At 45.3% G+C, this 19,073-nt stretch overlaps 1 protein-coding gene across 1 annotated transcript in view; it reads left to right on the top strand.

Annotated features, from left to right (window-relative positions):
* The window catches only part of LOC137341435 (phosphoribosyl pyrophosphate synthase-associated protein 1-like), a 21,537-nt gene extending 3,506 nt beyond the window's left edge, over positions 1 to 18,031 (top strand). Inside the window, exons 2-5 of the mRNA XM_068004549.1 lie at positions 2,284 to 2,328; positions 15,445 to 15,515; positions 16,632 to 16,778; positions 17,535 to 18,031. Of these exons, the coding sequence (XP_067860650.1) occupies positions 2,284 to 2,328; positions 15,445 to 15,515; positions 16,632 to 16,778; positions 17,535 to 17,693 (422 nt within the window). The 3' untranslated portion in view covers positions 17,694 to 18,031. The remainder of the gene's footprint in view (positions 1 to 2,283; positions 2,329 to 15,444; positions 15,516 to 16,631; positions 16,779 to 17,534) is intronic.
* Positions 18,032 to 19,073: the final 1,042 nt, after the last annotated feature.

The following is a 19,073-nucleotide window of genomic DNA, read 5'->3' as shown; positions in this document are numbered from 1 at the left end:
TTCTCTCTCGCCCCCCCCCCCCCCCCCCCCCCGTCTCTCTCTCGCCCCCACCCCCCCCCCCCCCCCCCCCCCCCGTCTCTCTCTCGCCCCCCCCCCCCCCCCCCCGTCTCTCTCTCTCCCCCCCCCCACCCCGTCTCTCTCTCTCCCCCCCCCCCCCCCCCCCCGTCTCTCTCTCTCTCCCCCCCCCCCCCCCCCCGTCTCTCTCTCGCCCACCCCCCCCCCCCCCCGTCTCTCTCTCGCCCCCCCCCCCCCCCCGTCTCTCTCGCCCCCCCCCCCCCGTCTCTCTCTCGCCCCCCCCCCCGTCTCTCTCTCTCCCCCCCCCCCCCCCCCGTCTCTCTCTCGCCCCCCCCCCCCCCCCGTCTCTCTCTCGCCCCCCCCCCCCGTCTCTCTCTCGCCCCCCCCCCCCCCGTCTCTCTCTCGCCCCCCCCCCCCCCCGTCTCTCTCTCGCCCCCCCCCCCCCCCCGTCTCTCTCTCGCCCCCCCCCCCCCCGCCTCTCTCTCGCCCCCCCCCCCGTCTCTCTCTCGCCCCCCCCCCCCGTCTCTCTCTCGCCCCCCCCCCCCCCCGTCTCTCTCCCCCCCCCCCCCCCCCCCCCCGTCTCTCTCTCGCCCCCCCCCCCCCCCCCCCCGTCTCTCTCTCGCCCCACCCCCCCCGTCTCTCTCTCGCCCCCCCCCCCCCCGTCTCTCTCTCGCCCCCCCCCCCCCCCCCGTCTCTCTCTCGCCCCCCCCCCCCGTCTCTCTCTCGCCCCCCCCCCCCGTCTCTCTCTCGCCCCCCCCCCCGTCTCTCTCTCGCCCCCCCCGCCCCCCGTCTCTCTCTCGCCCCCCCCCCGTCTCTCTCCTCCTCCCCTCCTCCTCCTCCTCCCCCCCTCCCCGTCACTCTCCTCCTCCTCCTCCTCCTCCCCCGTCACTCTCCTCCTCCCTCCTCCTCCTCCCCCCCCCCCCCCCGTCACTCTCCTCCTCCTCCTCCCCCCCCCTCCCCGTCACTCTCCTCCTCCTCCTCCTCCCCCCCCTCCCCGTCACTCTCCTCCTCCTCCTCTTCCCCCCCCCCCCCTCCCCGTCACTCTCCTCCTCCTCCTCTTCCCCCCCCCCCCCTCCCCGTCACTCTCCTCCTCCTCCTCCCCCCCCCCCCCCCGTCACTCTCCTCCTCCTCCTCCCCCCCCCTCCTCCCCGTCACTCTCCTCCTCCTCCTCTTCCCCCCCCCCCTCCCCGTCACTCTCCTCCTCCTCCTCTTCCCCCCCCCCCCCTCCCCGTCACTCTCCTCCTCCTCCTCTTCCCCCCCCCCTCCCCGTCACTCTCCTCCTCCTCCTCCTCCTCCCCCCCCCCCCTCCCCGTCACTCTCCTCCTCCTCCTCTTCCCTCCCCCCCCCCCCTCCCCGTCACTCTCCTCCTCCTCCTCTTCCCCCCCCCCCCCCTCCCCCGTCACTCCTCCTCCTCCTCTTCCCCCCCCCCCCTCCCCGTCACTCTCCTCCTCCTCCTCTTCCCCCCCCCCTCCCCGTCACTCTCCTCCTCCTCCTCTTCCCCCCCCCCCCCCCCCGTCACTCTCCTCCTCCTCCTCCTCCTCCTCCTCCCCCCCCCCCCTCCCCCCTCCCCGTCACTCTCCTCCTCCTCTTCCTCCCCGTCACTCTCCTCCTCCGCGCGCCCCCCCCCCCCCCCCCCCCGTGTGTGTGTGTGTCTCTCTCGTTTCTCCACCCCTCCCCCGGGTCCCTCTTTCTCTGTCGCACACGCGCCCTGTCACTCTCCTTTCTCCCTCCCACACTGGATTTAATTGTGTCTGAACCTGAGACACTGGGTCCCTTGTCATCTAACTGCTGCGTCAGGTCAGACCACCTAACCTGGTACATGCAAGGATTGGAAGTTGGAACATTCCTGGCCTCCCTTAACCAATTAAGCCATTGGTGGTGCTCATGCAATTTAATGAAGCATCTGGTGACTCCATTGGATGTTGCAGGTGCCCTGAAGCTGGTTTGGTTGCGGTGTAGGAAGGATGGCTGCTGACATTGGACTGCTGCTGACTTCACTGCACCAGAGCCACGTTTTACATGCCAGGAGATTGAAGTAAAAGTTGTATCTCCTGCAGCTGACACTTAGAATTAAACCCGGCAGGTTTCTAAGTCTGGTAGCTTGAAATTGCAAAGAGCGGTGGGCGGGAGTGGAATTTGATCGAACTCTCGGCAGCTGGTGTAGGCGTATCACCCATTGCTTTTAGTCCTTCAAATTATGTTGTAGTGTAACTTTTTCTGTTCTGTTTTATTAATTTGTGTTCTGCCTTTGTGCGTTTGTGCTTTTAGCTGTACATAGGCTGCAAGTTCCGTTTCCTGGCATTGAGCTTCCAAGTACGAGAGTATAATTCTTCCATTTTACTTTTGGCGAGGCCTGATTCTGGGATACACAGGGCTGTTTGTGATTGCAGCTTATTAACTGCATGTGTGAATGGACAATAACCTGTGCAGGGGGCTTGAGTGTCAGACTGGATAACTAGTCAAGCAGAATCTCACACACTTGTTCTAAATGTATGGAAGGACCATAGTGTCGAGTTTCATGTCAATCAAATAGGGAATTTTTTTTTAAAAAAAAGAACAAGTATATTGTTACAGCAGTATTGGCATATTTGTAGAGTTTTTTTTTTAAAAAATGCAAATACAAGAAATTTGAAATAAGAATGGAAAATGTTGGAAATGCACAGTGGGTCTGACCACATCAGTAAAGGGAAAAGACAAGTTGATGTTTTGGGTGTGTGTAAAATGTTTGTTTTCAGAACTGGATCGTTCCTGGTGCTGTGGTAAGTGACCTTGTTTCAAACACTACAGGACACTATTCCACTAGTGTCTGACCTGCAACGGTACTGCCCTAGACAAACGAAAACTTGTATCCAAGTGTCTGAAAGGAACAGGGCATGAGATCATGAGATTTCTGCTTTTCAAGTGGCTTTGAAAAAAATAGAGCAACCTCTTGTCCTCAGTTCTTCAAGTTTCCAGTTCTGACATGGGCTGACGTTTTGAAAATAACCTTGTCGTTTACTCTTTCCGGATGCTGATGAGCTCCCAGTGCATTGGCAGCATTTCCTGATATTATTTGAGATCTTTGTATTTGGTGCAGTGGTTTAATTCTCGCTCATTGTTGCTGCAGTGATTCTCGCAAGCTTTTCGATCCCATCTTTAGGCTGCTTAAATGCCCTTTTGCCTTTGAACAAACTGCCTTCTCAACGGGTATTGTTTCCTGGGGAGGGGGGTCCAACCAACCCAGGCTTTTTGGTGGTAAATTTTTAAAAGTTGTTTGTAACCTTTGTGTAAATGTAAAGGTTGAAATCCCTGGCAGCTGTGACCCACTAACTGCACACGGCATTTGCTTCCTTGCTGTTTTGTGTTCAGTACCTGACAGTAAAGCTATTGGACCATTGGTGGAATGTTTGAAACTGCAGTGTAGGGACTCCGTAACACTTTGATTTACAAACCCGAGGGGCTCTTGAGAGGATATCAGATTTTGTATTTGTTTGTTGACTCACTGGGATGATGTTTCTGGTGATGTACACAAATAAAACACATCTGGCATTAGCAGTACTGTTTCCTTTGGGTAGCTGACTTCTGCTGACAGTTAGGACGGGGGTGCCCAGGAGTGGGCCGGTGTTTGGAGGGGTCCCCAACATAGGAACGTTTGAAAACCTCTGCAGTAACGGGCGAGAGTTTGCTCTGATCTGTGGTCTTTTACACACATTTTGATCTGCTTTCCTGGTGCTGTGATTAGCCATCTATTGCATGTTTCAAACACTGTGCAGGACTGGATTGTTTCATTTCCACAGCTGTTGTCTGTGATATGCACTAGTAGTGCCCGAGGCGAATGAAAATTTATGCCAATGTCTTTAAAAAGTGCAGGTCACGGGATTTCAGCTTTGGAAATGGATGGGGATGTAGCACAGGGCCCCCATGTCCCCCCCCCCAGCCCTTCCAGTGCCGCACAGTTTTAAAAACTCATTCTTACAAACTCAGCGTGTTCTGGTGCAATCTGGATGAGTGAGCCTTAATTAACCGGTTGCGTTCAGGTTTGTAATAATGAAGCTTGACCATGTGTACGCCACACGCAGCAAACACTGGAGCAGTCCCCGAGAGTGATTGCTGGGTGTTGTATGTTTGGCTTTTGTTAGGTGGTGAGAGGTTTGGGGAAATTGGAACTGGTTTCTTTGCGTTTGTGCCAAATAAACACTGAATGTGGTGGCTGGAGAGTAACCAGGGACAACCAAAACCTTCAGTTACCAGTGTCTGAAAAAGCCTTCCAGCTTCTCTCCATTCTTAGTGCATTGGGTGGTGTTGGATTAAAGGAGCCTTCACTCTGACACTTGTTTAATGCATGCTGTGTACGGCTCCCTTGGGATAGAGGAGCTGAATAAAATGCACATTCTGCAACGGACAGCTCACTGTGACACATCTGATGGATCTCATGCTAGTGTCGTCAGACCCTGCATCTTGTCCACTAATGCTTAGATAGCTCCCTCTCCTCTACCTCCACCTCCTGGCTTTATCAGTTCAACGTGTATTGAAGAGTATGACTCGATTGAGAATTATTAGGGCCCCTACCAGTGTTGACCCTGGTTTACCATAGAGCTGAGTGCTGTGCTTATTAGCATGAACAAAGCTCTGAAATTTGTACCTGGCCATTCATGAGCGGCCTCCTTATCTCTGGTCAATTTACAGCTCTGCCTCCTTGTATTTTTGTTCCTCTTTTTAAATGGGGGAATCCAACATTTTACTACAACAATGCTGTATGCAGCAAGAGTAAGGAAAGCTAAGCAGATCTTGGTATGTAGCGCCAGAGGGAGAGGGTACAAATCCCAGAAGGTGATGAGTCTGTACGAGGTACTGATATGACCACCCCTACAGTTCTGTTGGCTGCACTGCAACAGAGATATTGAGGAGGTGGTTCAGATCCCCAGCTCATGACAACTGAACTACAAGGAGAGGTTGAAGAGCTTGGAATTGCTTATGGTAGAGAAGAGGAGACTTGGGCGATATCAAGTATTCAGGATTCTTAAAGTAATTGAAAAATTCAACCCTGATATAGTCAAGGTGCAGAATCAGGGGAGACGGGCTGAAGCTTAGGGGGAAGATGGTCAAACTCTTTTGATTTAACTACTTTACACAGAGAATGGTGAACGTGAAGTGTACTGGACAGGGAGGCAGATAGTGTGGGAACATTTAAGGAGAATTGGTTGGATATTTAAGGAGGTGAGTGATTGAGATCTATTCATTTTTGGGACTAGGAGGACCAACCAAATGGACTGTGGAACCTTTACCGTATCCTGTACTTTCCTATAATCTGCCCTCTGTCGACACCAAACCTTCTCTGGTCAGGTACAACTTGTTTAGATGCAGTGTAAAGCTCTCTACGCTGTTCTTAACACCCAACCTCAGAAGAGCAGCCATATTTGTAGCCTCGGAGAGTGAGATTGCACCAGTTCATATAGTCATGTTTCTGCAATTCACCGTGGACTATTTTTAAAAAAAAACAGGATGAAATTAGTGAACATTTAGGCATGGGCTAATCAAGGATAGTCAGCATGGATTAATGGGAATGTAGCTGCATCGAGGGAGATGACCAATGGACAGAAAGCAGAAACGGAAGGTAAATGGATGTTTTTCAGATGTGAGTAGCAGTGTGACCTGGGATGTGTGCTGGGACCTCTTGTGCAATTTATTCATATAAATGGAAAAGAGTAATGATGTTGAAGTTTGTTGATATAAAATTCGGGGCATGAGGAAGAAAGCAGCAGATTGTAGAAAGTTGCAGGTTAGTGGAGAGGGCAGAGAGGTGGCAGATGTAGCAAATTTTGGGGAAAGAGGACAGTCACAGGGAGTGTACACTAAACTGTAAGAATTTTAACAGAAATTTAGGGGTGGAGATGTAGAGATCTTGAGAGTACAGATAGAAAAGGCCATAAAAAGACAAATGGAGTTCTGAGTTTTATACATGAGAGCATTGAATATAAAAGCAAGGAAGTGATGTTGAAATTTACAAGACATTGGTTGAGCCACAATTGGGGCAGTTAGTGTAGGCATTTCAGGGCACTCCATTCTAGGAAGGATATTAGTGCGGTGGGAATAGGGCAGCGAAGGGTCATTAGAATGATGCCAAGAATGAGAAGTTATAGTTATGAAGAAAAGCTTCATAAATTGTTTCTTTTCCCACTGGCATAGAGAAGGTTAAAGGAGGGGTTGGAACTTATTAGAGGTTTTCAAAATTATGAAGGATTTCGAGAGGGTAAATAGGGAAAGATTGGGTTCAATAACAAGGGGACATGGAGTCAGGATTATCAATAAGGAAGGGGGAGGTTGGAAGAAAGTTTTTCAGTTATTGGAACATAGAATGCTTTGCCACAGGTGGTTACTGAAGCAGAGATTATAACACCATTTTAAAGAGTTATATTTGAAAAGGAAAGTATAAAAAGATATGGAGAAATGGCATGAGAATGAGAGAGATAGTTCGAGCTGCATAACTAGCACAGGCATGATGGGTTGAATGACCTCCTTTTGTGACCCTTAACAGTTGGAGGAGAGGGAGGACAGTCTCTTATTCTGGATACTTTTGAACTACTGCCCCAAGGTGACAAGTTGGTGCACTAACCCAGCAAAGCACTCAGCCTCTTCACTAATGTGCGAACAATAACCAAGCCCCTTCCCTCTACAGTCTCCACTATAATTACATCGAGTCTATAGTGCAGAAACAGGCCATTCAGCCCTACTCGCCAATGCCGGTGTTTATGCTCCACACAAGCCTCCTCCCACCCTACTTCATCTCCCCTCCTTCTATTCCTTTCTCCCTCATGTGCTTATCCCTTTAAATGTATCTATGTTATTTGCCTCAACTACTCCTTGTGGGAGCGAGTTCCACATTCTCACCACTCTCTGGGTAAAGAAGTTTCTCCTGAATTCCCTATTGGATTTATCAGTGACTAGTAACTATTTTATATTTATGACCTCCAGTTCTGGTCTCCCCCACAAGTGGAAACGTTTTCTCTACCAATACCCTATCAAACCCCTTCATTATCTTAAAGACCTCTATCAGGTCATCCCTCAGCCTTCTCTTTTCTGGAGAAAAGAGCCCTATCCTTTTCAGACTTCCTGATAAAGCTATCCTCTCAGTTCTGGTATCATCCTTGTGAATCTTTTTTGCACCTTCTCCAATACCTCTGTATCCTTTTTATTATATGGAGTCCAGAACTGCAAAGTGCTCCAAGTGTGGTCTAACCAAGCTTCTATACAAGTTTAACATAACTTCTCTGCTTTTCAATTCTATCCCTCTAGAAATGAACCCCGGTGCTTGGTTTGCTTTTTATGATCTTATTAACCTGCGTCGCTACTTTTAATTATTTGTGTATCTGAACCCCCAGATCCCTTTGCTTCTCTACCCTTTTAGGCTCTTATTTTCCAAGCAGTATGTGGCCTCCATATTTTTCCTACTAAAATGCACCACCTCACACTTATCTGTATAGAAATTCATTTGCCAATTACACGTCCATTCTGTAAGTTTATTAATGTCTTCCTGTATCTTGATGCATTCTTCCTTTGTGTTAATTACATCCCCAATTTGGTGTCGTCCACAAATTTTGAAATTGTACTTCCGAATCTCGAGTCCAAATCATTCATGTAAATTGTGAACATCAGTGGTCCCAGCACCGATCCCTGTGGAACATCACTTCCCACTTTTTGCCAGTCTGAGTAGCTACGCTTAACCCCTGTTTTGTAGCCAGCTTGCTGTCTGTCCCCTGACTCCACATACTCTCAACTTAGTCATGGGTCTATAATATAGTACCTTATCAAAGGCCTTTTGAAAATCCAAATATATTACATCTGCATTACCGTTGTCTACTCTTTCTGTTATTTCAAAGAATTCAATAAGGTTGGTCAAGCATGACTTTTCCTTCTGAAATCCATGCTGACTACTCTTTATTATATTTTCATTTTCTAGACGTTTTTCTGTTACACCTTTTGAGTAAAGAATCATAGAATGGGGTTACAGCACAGAAGGAGGCCATTCGGCCCGTGCTGGTTCTCCGGAAGAGCAATCCAGCTAGTCCTACTCCCCCTTAGCCCTCCAAATTTTTTCCCTTCAAGTACATAGGAACAGGAGTAGGCCATTCAGCCCCTCGTGTCTGCTCCACCATTTGATAAGATCATGGCTGATCTGTGATCTAACTCCATATACCTGCCTTTGGCCCATATCCCTTAATACCTTTGGTTGCCAAAAAGCTATCTATCTCACATTTAAATTTAGCAATTGAGCTAGTATCAATTGCCGTTTGCGGAAGAGAGTTCCAAACTTCTACCACCCTTTGTGTGTAGAAATGTTTTCTAATCTTGCTCCTGAAAGGTCTGCCTCTAATTTTTAGACTGTGCCCCCTACTCCTAAAATCCCCAACCAGTGGAAATAGTTTCTCTCTATCCACCCTATCCGTTCCCCTTAATATCTTATAAACTTCGATCAGATCACCCATTAACCTTCGAAACTCCAGAGAATACAAGCCCAATTTGTGTAATCTCGCCTCGTAACTTAACCCCTGAAGTCCGGGTATCATTCTAGTAAACCTACGCTGCACTCCCTCCAAGGCCAATATGTCCTTCCGAAGGTGCAGTGCCCAGAACTGCTCACAGTACTCCAGGTGCGGTCTAACCAGGGTTTTGTATAGCTGCAGCATAACTTCTGCCCCCTTGTACTTTAGTCCTCCAGATATAAAGGCCAGCATTCCATTAGCCTTCTTGATTATTTTCTGCACCTGTTCATGACACTTCAATGATCTATGTACCTGAACCCCTAGGTCCCTTTGGACATCCACTGTTTTTAACTTTTTACCATTTAGAAAGTACCCTGTTGTATCCTTTTTTGATCCAAAATGGATGACCTCACATTTGTCTACATTGAATTCCATTTGCCACAGTTTTGCCCATTCACCTAATCTATCAACATCCCTTTGTAATTTTATGTTTTCATCTACACTGCTTACAATACCACCAATCTTTGTGTCATTGGAAAACTTAGATATGAAACTTTCTATGCCTTCATCTAAGTCGTTAATAAATATTGTGAATAATTTAGGCCCCAAGACAGATCCCTGCGGGGCTCCACGAGTCACATCCTGCCAATGTGAGGACCTACCCATTATCCCTACTCACTGTCACCTTTCGCTCAGCCAACTTCCTAACCAAGTCCGTACTTTTCCCTCGATTCCATGGGCTTCTATCGTAGTTAACAGTCTCTTATGTGGGACCTTATCAAATGCCTTCTGGAAGTCCATATAAATAACATCCATTGACATTCCCCTGTCCACTACTTGAGTCACCTCTTCAAAAAATTCAGTCAGGTTTGTCAGGCACAACCTACTTTTCACAAATCCATGCTGGCTCTCTCTGATTAACTGAAAATTCTCGAGGTGTTCAGTCACCTTATCCTTAATTATAGACTCCAGCATTTTCCCCACAACAGATGTTAGGCTAACTGGTCTATAATTCCCCGGTTTCCCTCTCTCTCCTTTCTTAAAAAGCAGAGTGCAATTTTCCAATCTAGAGGGACAGTTCCTGAATCCTAGAGAACTTTGCAGATGCCCTAACTATAATCTTTCAATGTGCTCACCTACTTCCTTTTAAAACCCTGGGATGGAAACCATCTGGTCCTGGGGTTTTGTCACTCTTTAGTGCTATTATTTTCTTTGTTACTGTTGCTTTACTTATGTTAATTTTATCGAGTCCCTGTCCCCGATTCAATATTAGTTTTCTTGGGATTTCCGGCATGCTATCCTCTCTTTCGACTGTAAATACTGACGCAAAGTAATTGTTCAACATGTCCGCCATTTCCCCATTGTCAATGACAATATCCCCACTTTCAGTTTTTAAGGGGCCAACACTGCTCCTGACCACCCTCTTTTTCCTAATATAACTATAAAAGTTCTTCGTATTGGTTTTGATATCCCTTGCAAGTTTCTTTTCATACTCTCTTTTTGTAGCCCTTACTATCTGTTTTGTGACCCTTTGTTGATCTTTGTATCTTTCTCATTTGCCAGGATCTGTGCCATTTTTTGCCTTTTTGTATGCCCTTTCCTTATGTCTTATACTGTCCCTTACCTCTTTAGTTGTCCATGGATTTTTTTTTGGCAAGTGGAGTTCTTGCCCATCAGGGGTATAAACCGATTCTGTATCTCGTTAAATGTTTCTTTAAACATTTCCCACTGATCATCAGTCGTTTTACCCATTTACAAATTGCCCAGTTTACTGTGGACAGTCTCTGTCTCATCCCATTGAAGTCGGCCTTGCCCAAGTCTAGAATCTTAGCAGCTGATTCACTTTTTTCCCTTTCAAACACTACATTGAATTCGATCATGTTATGATCGCTATTGGATAGATGTTCACGCACAGTGAAGCCGTTAACTAAATCTGGTTCATTACTCATTACTAAATCTAGTATGGCTTGCCCCCTTTTTGCCTCTCGGGCATACTGCTGTAGAAAACTATCCCGGACACACTCAAGAAATTCACTACCTTTCTGACAGTTGCTAGTCTGCTTTTCCCAATCTATGTGAAGGTTAAAGTCCCCCATTAAGACCACTATGCCTTTGTTACACGCTTGTCTAATCTCTGCATTTATACAATCGAGCACTTCAGAGCTGCTGCCAGGGGTCCTATACACAACTCCCACTATAGTCTTCGATCCTTTCCTATTTCTCAATTCAACCCATAAGGTCTCTGTTGGCTGCTTACCTCTCGTTATATCCTCCTTTATCCAATTCCCTTTTGAAGGCCATGATTGAATCTGCCTCCACCACCCCCTCAGGCAGTGCATTCCAGATCACAACCACTCGCTGTGTTTTAAAAAAAAAAAAAAGTTTTTCCTCATGTCACCTTTGGTTCTTTTGCCAATCACCTTAAATCTGTGTCTTCAGGTTCTCGACCCTTCCGCCAATGGGAACAGTTTCTCTCTATCTACTCTGTCTCGACCCGTCATGATCTTGAATACCTCTATCAAATCTCCTCGCAACCTTCTGTGTTCCAAGGAGAACAATCCCAGCTTCTCCAGTCTATCCACGTAACTAAAGTCCCTCATCCCTGGAATCATTCTAGTAAATCTTTTCTGCACCCTTTCTAAGGCCTTCACATCCTTCCTAAAGTGTGGTGCCCAGAGTTGGACACAATACTCCAGTTGTGGCCAAACCAGTTTTTTTTTATATAAAGGGTCATCATGACTTCCTTGCTTTTGTACTCTATGCCTCTATTTATAAAGCCCAGGATCTCGTATGCTTTTTTTAACCGCTTTCTCAACCTGCCCTGCCACCTTCAATGATTTGTGCACATCTACCCCCAGGTCTCTCTCTGCTCCTGCACCCTAAAGGTAGAATTGTGCCCTTTCGTTTATATTGCCCCTCGTTCTTCTTACCAAAATGTATCACTATGCTCTTCTCTGCATTAAACTTCACCTACCACGTATCCGCCCATTCCATCAGCCTGTCTGTCCTCTTGAAGTCTATCACTATCCTCCTCACTGTTCACTACACTTCCAAGTTTTGTGTCATCTGCAGATTTGGAAATTGTGCCCTGTGCACCCAAGTCCAAGTCACTAATATATATCAAGAAAAGCAGTGGTCCCAGCACCGCCCCTGCGGAGCACCGCTTGTTGTTTTTATGACCTCCAGTCCGAAAAATAACCGTTCACCACTACTTTGTTTCCTGTTACTTCGCCAATTTCGTATCCATGCTGCCACTGCCCCTTTTATTCCATGGGCTTCAACTTTGCTGACAAGCCTATTATGCGGCACTTTATCACATGCCTTTTGGAAGTCCACATACACAACATCAACCGCATTGCCCTCATCAACCCTCTCTGTTACCTCATCACAAAACTCAATCAAGTTAGTTAAACGCAATTTGCCTTTAACAAATCCGTGCTGGCTTTCCTTAATTAATCCACACTTGTCCAAGTGACTTAATTCTGTCCCGGGGTTAAACTGGCTGGCCTGTCGTTGCTGGGTTTATCATGGGAACATAGGAACACCCTTTTTTGAACAAGGGTGTAACATTTGCAATTCTCCAGTCCTCTGGCACCACCCCTGTTTCTAAGGATGATTGGAAGACTATGGCCAGTATCTATGCAATTTCCACCCTTCCCTCAGCAACCTAGGATGCATCCCTTCCAAACTGGATGACATAACTAATTTAAGTACAGCTAGCCTTTCTAGTACCTCTTTATCAATTTTTAGTCCATCCAGTATCTCAACTATCTCCTCTTTTACTGTGACTGGCATCTTCTTCCTTGGTAAAGATAGATGCAAAGTAATCATTTAGTACCTCAGCCATGCCCTCTTCCTCCATGTGTAGGTCTCCTTTTTGGTACCTAATCGGCCCCACCCCTCCTCTTACTACCCGTTCACTTTTTATGTCTGTAGAAGACTTTTGGATTCCCTTTTATGTTAGTTGCCAGTCTGTTCTCATACCCTTTGTCCCTCTTATTTCCTTTTTCATTTCCCCTCTGAACTTTCTATATTCAGCCTGGTTTTCACTTGTATTATCAACCTGATATCTGTCATACGCCCTCTTTTTCTGCTTCATCTTATTCTCTATCGCTTTCGTCATCCTGGGAGCTCTGCTTTAGTTGCCCTACCTTTCCCCCTCGTGGGAATATACCTAGACTGTACTCAAACCATCTCCTTTTTAAAGGCTGCCCACTGTTCAATAACAGTTTTGCTGCCATCCTTTGGTTCCAATTTACCCGGGCCAGATCTGTTCTCAACCCACTGAAATTTGCCCCCCTCCAATTAAGTATTCTTACTCTAGATTGCTCCTTGTCCTTTTCCATAACTAATCTAAACCTTATGATACTATGATAGCTGTTCCTTAAATATTCCTCCACTGACACTTGCTCCACTTGACTCACCTCATTCCCCAGAACCAGATCCAACAATACCTCCTTCCTCGTTGGGCCGGAAACAGACTGATCAAGAAAGCTGTCCTGAACACACTTCAAAATTCTTCCCCCTCTCTGCCCTTTACACGATTACTATCCCAGTCTATATTAGGGTAGTTGAAGTCCCCAGTTATCACTACTCTATGGTTTTTGCACCTCTCTGTAATTTCCCTGCAAATTTGCTCCTCCTAAAGATTCCATTATCTTTCCTGCCACCGACGTTAAGCTAACTGGTCTATAGTTCCCTGGACTTGTTCTATCTCCCTTTTTAAATATAGGAATAACATTGGATGTCTGCCGATCTTTTGGCACTATTTCCTTTTCTAATGAATTTTTATATATATGTAATAGTGCCTCTGCTATCTCCTCCCTAACTTTTAATATGCGTGGATGCAATCCATCCAGACCAGGGGTTTATCCTCTCTAAGTTTGATTATTATATCAATTATTTCCCCCCCCTTTCTATCGTAAATGTCTTTATATCTTTTTTGATCTCTTCTTCTATTGTCATGCCCACTTTGTTAGTCTCCTTGGTAAATACTGAGGCAAAATAACTATTCAGTATTTCTGCCATGTCACTATCGTTACCTGTGAGTTTATCTTGTGCATCCCTTAGTATCCCTATCCTGATTTTTCTTTGTTATTTATGTGTCTGTAGAATACTTTATAGTTTCTTTTATATTCCTTAATAATTTAATCTCATAGTTCCTGTTTGCTTTCCTAATTTTTTTTGACATCTTTACTAACCTCTTCATCATCCCTTTTGTCATCCTCTCCTTTATTGTCTATGTACTTAGAGTATGCCTTTTTCTTTGGTGTCAATTTTACCAGTATCTCTTTACTCATCCGTGATGTTTCATTATTGGCTCGTTAGTTCTTGTTTTTTAGAGGAATATATTTCTCCTGAACCTATTGATCACCATTTTAAATGTTTCTCATTTGTTCTATCTGTTTGTCAATTTTTTTTCCAGTTTAACTTCTCTAGTTCCATTCTCATCCTCTCAAAATTAACTTTTTCCAATCTATTACTTTGGTCTTTGTCTTATGTCTTTCTCAATCATTATTTTAAACTTTATTATGTTATGATCGCTATTGCCTAGATGTTCCCCTACGCTTACTTCTCTTATCTGCTCTGGTTCATTTCCCATTACTGGATCCAGCAGTGGTTCCTCTCTTGTTGGGCTTCTCACATACTGGGTAAGAAAGGAGTCCTGAACATACTGTAAAATCTCCATCCCCTTTTCTCCTTTCCCTACCTCTTGCCAGTTTATTTGGAGGTTGTTGAAATCTCCTATGATTATTATTTGATGTTTTTTTACTCAGTTCATAGATTTGCCTCCATATTCCACCCTCCACTTCCCTTCCACTATTAGGTGGTCTGTAGAATATACCTATTAATGTTAACAATCCCTTCTTATCCTTTGACTCAATCCATGTGGATTCTGTTTCTAAATATTACTTATGTCACATTTTTCTATTGCCATTATGTTGTCTCCAATTAATACATCTACTCCACCCCCTTCCCTATCCTTTCTAAATACATTATATCCTGCAGTAGGTAACTGCTGGTCCTGTTCTTTATTTAGCCGTGTTTCAGTTATTCCTGCTACATCTGGCTCCTCGCTAGGAATTATTGCCTCCAGTTCCCCCGTTTTGTTTCAGTGCACATTGTTGTACAGGCAATTTAATTTGTTTTTAATACTTGTTCTCCTCACTTTATTAAGTCATTTTTTACTTATGTTCTATAACTATTTATTCCCTTGGTCTGACCTTTACTCTCATTTCCTATTTCTTCTATCTTCAGACTTATGTTATTTTCACCAGATCCTCTCCCCCTCTTACTAGTTTAAAGTCCTATTCACAGCCCTATTTATCTTTCCACTAGCACACTGGGCCTATTCCGTTTCAGGTGGAGCCCGTCCCAGCGGTACAGCTTCCTGTCCCAGTACTTGGTGCCAGTGTCCCATGAAATGGAACCCCTCCTTCCCACATCAGTCTTTCAGCCACATCAGCACTCACCTTCCTGATCTGCCTATCCCTAGGCCAATTAGCACGTGACTCTGGTAGTAATCCCAAGATTACCACCTGTGAGGACCTGTTTTTTAATTTAGTTCCTAATTTCTGAAATCCTCCCTTTTCTTCCCCATGTCATTGGTCCCAACGTGGACCACGACAACTGGATGTTCCCCTCCAGTTGCTCTGAAATATCCTTTACCCTTGCACCAGGTAGACAACATACCCTCCTAGACTCTCGGTCGCAACTGCAGAGGACGCTATCTATCCCGCTAATTATCGAATCCCCTATGACTACAACCACAACTTCTATGAGATGCATTGATTGCACATCACTTGTTAAGAGAAATGACAAAATGGTGTCTCCATAAGATGCTGCCTCCGTGGAATGTGCCTTTTATTTTTCTCCCAGAAAGGGAGATGGAAGGGAACTGTTTCTAGGTTTGTATTTCTGAACGTGTAAAATGCCTGATATAAATAACCGGTCTCTTTCCATTGTGCAGTGATGATGCCTAAAGAAAAGCCGCCCATCACTGTAGTTGGAGATGTTGGTGGAAGAATAGCCATCATCGTGGTAAGAATTGAATCGCCCAAGTTTCTTGCTGATCACTTGACGTTTTAGGAAGGTCCTGATCGATCGGTGGGTAGTGTCATTTCAGGTGGGCCTCCTTGCAGCTAGAGTGGACTCAACTAATTTCCCCATGTTGCAGTAAATGCAGAGTTGTGAAGTACGGGACTAAAATTCACAGAAAACTTGTTGCAGTTTGATGGTGGTATAATGCTAAACTAACTCCCTAGGAGCTGCAGCATTAACTAATGTCCAGAATTGTAACTTTGAAGTGCATGTATTCTGTCGGAGGATATGTGGTCCCTGAACACTGGGCGTAGAACCTCTGGGATTGTGAGGACAGTCTCCACTAAGAGTGGCCTGAATGTTTGCGTTACTCAGTTTCAGATAGTGTGTGAAACAGTTTGATGTGATTTCCCCACTAGGCCATTGTTCTGCTGTGTTTCACAAAATACAGCTGCTCGTCACTGCGAAACATGCATTTCTCAACAGCCTCAGGATGAGTTTGCAACGCAACAGGTCATGGGTCGCCTCACTGAATCACTCCATCAGTGATCCTTTTCAAAATTAATTTGTTGCAAAGAATTCAAAACAAATGGCATTGATTTATTGAAGCTGGTTGACAGTAAGTAGTGTCCCCACAGCATTGGGACCCGGGTTATTCCCCGAGAGCTTCACTGATAGCATGTTTCAGCCTTTTGTGTAAATTAGCAACACACAGCTGAGGAAGCTAGAATTATTTCTCAAGATTGATTGATTTAAAGAAAGAACGAACTTGCATTTATATAGCGCCTTTCACATCCCAAAGTGCTTTACAGCCAATGAATTATTAGTGTAGTTACTGTTGTAACGTAGGGAAACATGGCAGCCCATTTGTGCACAGCCATGTTCCATACACAGCACTGAGGTAAATGACCAATTAAACTGTTTTGGGTGATGTTGATTGAGGGATAAATGTTAGCTTGGACACGTTTTTAATATAAAGGATGCTGATAGTGAGTCTGTGAGGTAATGTACCTCGGGCGCATGGGATGGAGCAGCTTGGCTGAGCTTCTGTTTACTGGAACTGCGTTGATGTCTGTTGATGTCTCTTCATATCCCTTCCACTCCACTCCCAAACAGGACGACATTATTGATGACGTTGATGGTTTTGTAGCAGCTGCTGAGATTCTGAAGGAACGAGGCGCGTATAAGATATATGTCATGGCTACCCACGGTCTTCTCTCCGCAGATGCACCTTGTTTGATCGAGGAGTCGGCCATTAATGAGGTATTGACTTTACTATCTCCGCTGTTTTTGAATGAAGAGGTGCCTGTTTTTGTTTTAGGAGGTGAGTAGTTAGAAAGTCCCAAGCTTATACTATATGCTCTTATGGTAGGTGTGTAGCTGTAATTATGAATTAATATGGGATGGTGTCTGTGGCTGTCATAAAGTGAAGATAGTATTGGCTAGCAGCTTGCTCCATGGATAAAGGGCAGTGGGACCATGTGCCTTTGATGTAAAAATGTCCCCAGACACTTCACAGAAACTTAACCAGACAAAAACCGACACTGAACCAAAGGAGGTATGAGGAGGTGACTGAGTGCTTGGTCAAAGAGATGGGCTTTAAGGACGACAAGAATTAGCGTCACAATTTCAGACTTTGTTTTAAATTGAAGGTTAAACCTCTTGCCTATTTGTGTCCTTTATTTCTCTAACCCCTTTTAATGCTTCTCTCTAGTGCCTGAGTGAAATGCTCTGAAAGGTCACCTAATGGTCATTTCCCGGACATTTTATGACAATTTATTTTCCTTCTCTCTCCCTGCCCTTTTTCCTTATTCTATAGAAATGCTTGTCAGCTTTCATTTTTCACTTCTGAAGGGCCCCAATCCAAAATGTGGACCCATGCACTGTCCGACCCCATGTGTTTCCAGCACTTTTTGCTTTTATTTCTTGCTTCCAGTTTAGTCAGTTTCTCACTAGCATAATTTCAAACATGAGTTTTATCCAATCTTGGAGATGATTTAACTCTTCTTTCTCCTGAAGGTGGTTGTAACAAACACCATTCCTCATGAAGTGCAAAAGCTACAGTGCCCCAAGATCAAAACAGTGGACGTCAGTATGATCCTGTCTGAAGCTATCCGTCGCATCCACAACGGGGAATCCATGTCCTACCTGTTCCGCAACATCACAGTCGATGACTAGCCTGTTCGAATCTCCCTTCTACAGCTATAAAGTGTGTAACCAGACAGGTAATGCAGGTGCACTGTGGGAATGCCCAGCATGGCTGTAATTAATGAGAGCAAGGTTTGTTCTTTGCCTGCAGTGGCTGTCACTTGCTGTCAGTGTTACTGTGCAAAATATCTCTGTGTGAGAACACAAGGAACACCCTGCTTTCAAATAAGCATTTTAAATAGTTTCTGCACTGTCATATCATTCTGTAAATAAAGACTGTACCATCTGTTGAAAATCACTGCTGATGGCTATTTTAAAGCTGTATATTGTCAATAAACTCGGTGCAGTTGGGTCATGCACTCCCTGTAGAGACTGGTTGGACAAATCACTTCAGAAGTTATGTGGTAAGAAGGAGATGATAGTGGGAGATCAGCTGATTGCGTTCAAGGTTTTTTTGTGGGGGGCTAGGGGTATTATTCTGGTGTAAACGTTGGGACAGCATTATCTGAGATGCTGGAGACCTATGATGGGTTGGTTTTCATGTAACTAACTAAACTGTTATGATGACCTAAGAATTGTTTGTGGTTACGGTTCTGCACAAACCATGGTTCACAATTATCTACATTTAAGGGGGAGCTGGCTGATCACCTGCTGCAGCGTAAATCATCAGCCCATTGAGATTTGGGGTTGTTGGACTATCTTGGGGGTAGTTTTCTTCATGGCCTCATCAGGTATTTTACAGGAACTGCTCATTGGGGTTCAGAGGGCGAAATGTCTAGGAAACATTCCATGAAGATCCTAAATGCACTGTGAGGAATCCCCTCATCCTCTTGCTGCACAAAAGAAGTCTTGCTACAATATAAGAAAAATTAAATTGAGGGGAATTTATTTTGTAATAAGTGCTCGTTACTCTTTGTATTTACCCGATGTTGAAATTTCCATTAACTGAAGTTTTCACATTTCAAGAGTGGTTCTCTTGCACAGTGTGGTATTGGGCCTTTTCTTCCAGGACTGTAGTGTCTGCCTTTAATCTGCAACCAGTGACAGCCTTGGGCTAATTTTAGTTTCCATTGACTGTCATTGTTCATTCCACATCCTCCACTTACTGAGACCATTGAGTCTAGTTTAACAATGGGAGAATCCTGGACTGTTTTTACTAAGAAACCTAAAGTCCCAAAGCACAGGACACCAAGGTTGAAGATAATAGCGGAGAAGTAATGATAATTTAGGAAGTAGTGGTTAAGTGAATCCAAGCTTGAGTTTTAAACGGCAGTGGTTTGTAAGAGGAAGTGAAGATTGAGGGAGGTGAGGAGTTCCACGCTGAGGCTCTGGAAGGGATGAGTTAGAGTAGGAGATGGTGTGGCAAGTCTTGATTTCAGCACAGCGAGGATGCAGAGAGGAGTAGGAATA

This window comes from Heptranchias perlo, chromosome 23 (genome assembly GCF_035084215.1).
Source record: "Heptranchias perlo isolate sHepPer1 chromosome 23, sHepPer1.hap1, whole genome shotgun sequence".
Lineage (NCBI taxonomy): Eukaryota > Metazoa > Chordata > Chondrichthyes > Hexanchiformes > Hexanchidae > Heptranchias > Heptranchias perlo.
Note: the sequence above shows the minus strand (reverse complement) of the source record. Positions and strands in the feature narration are given on the sequence as shown.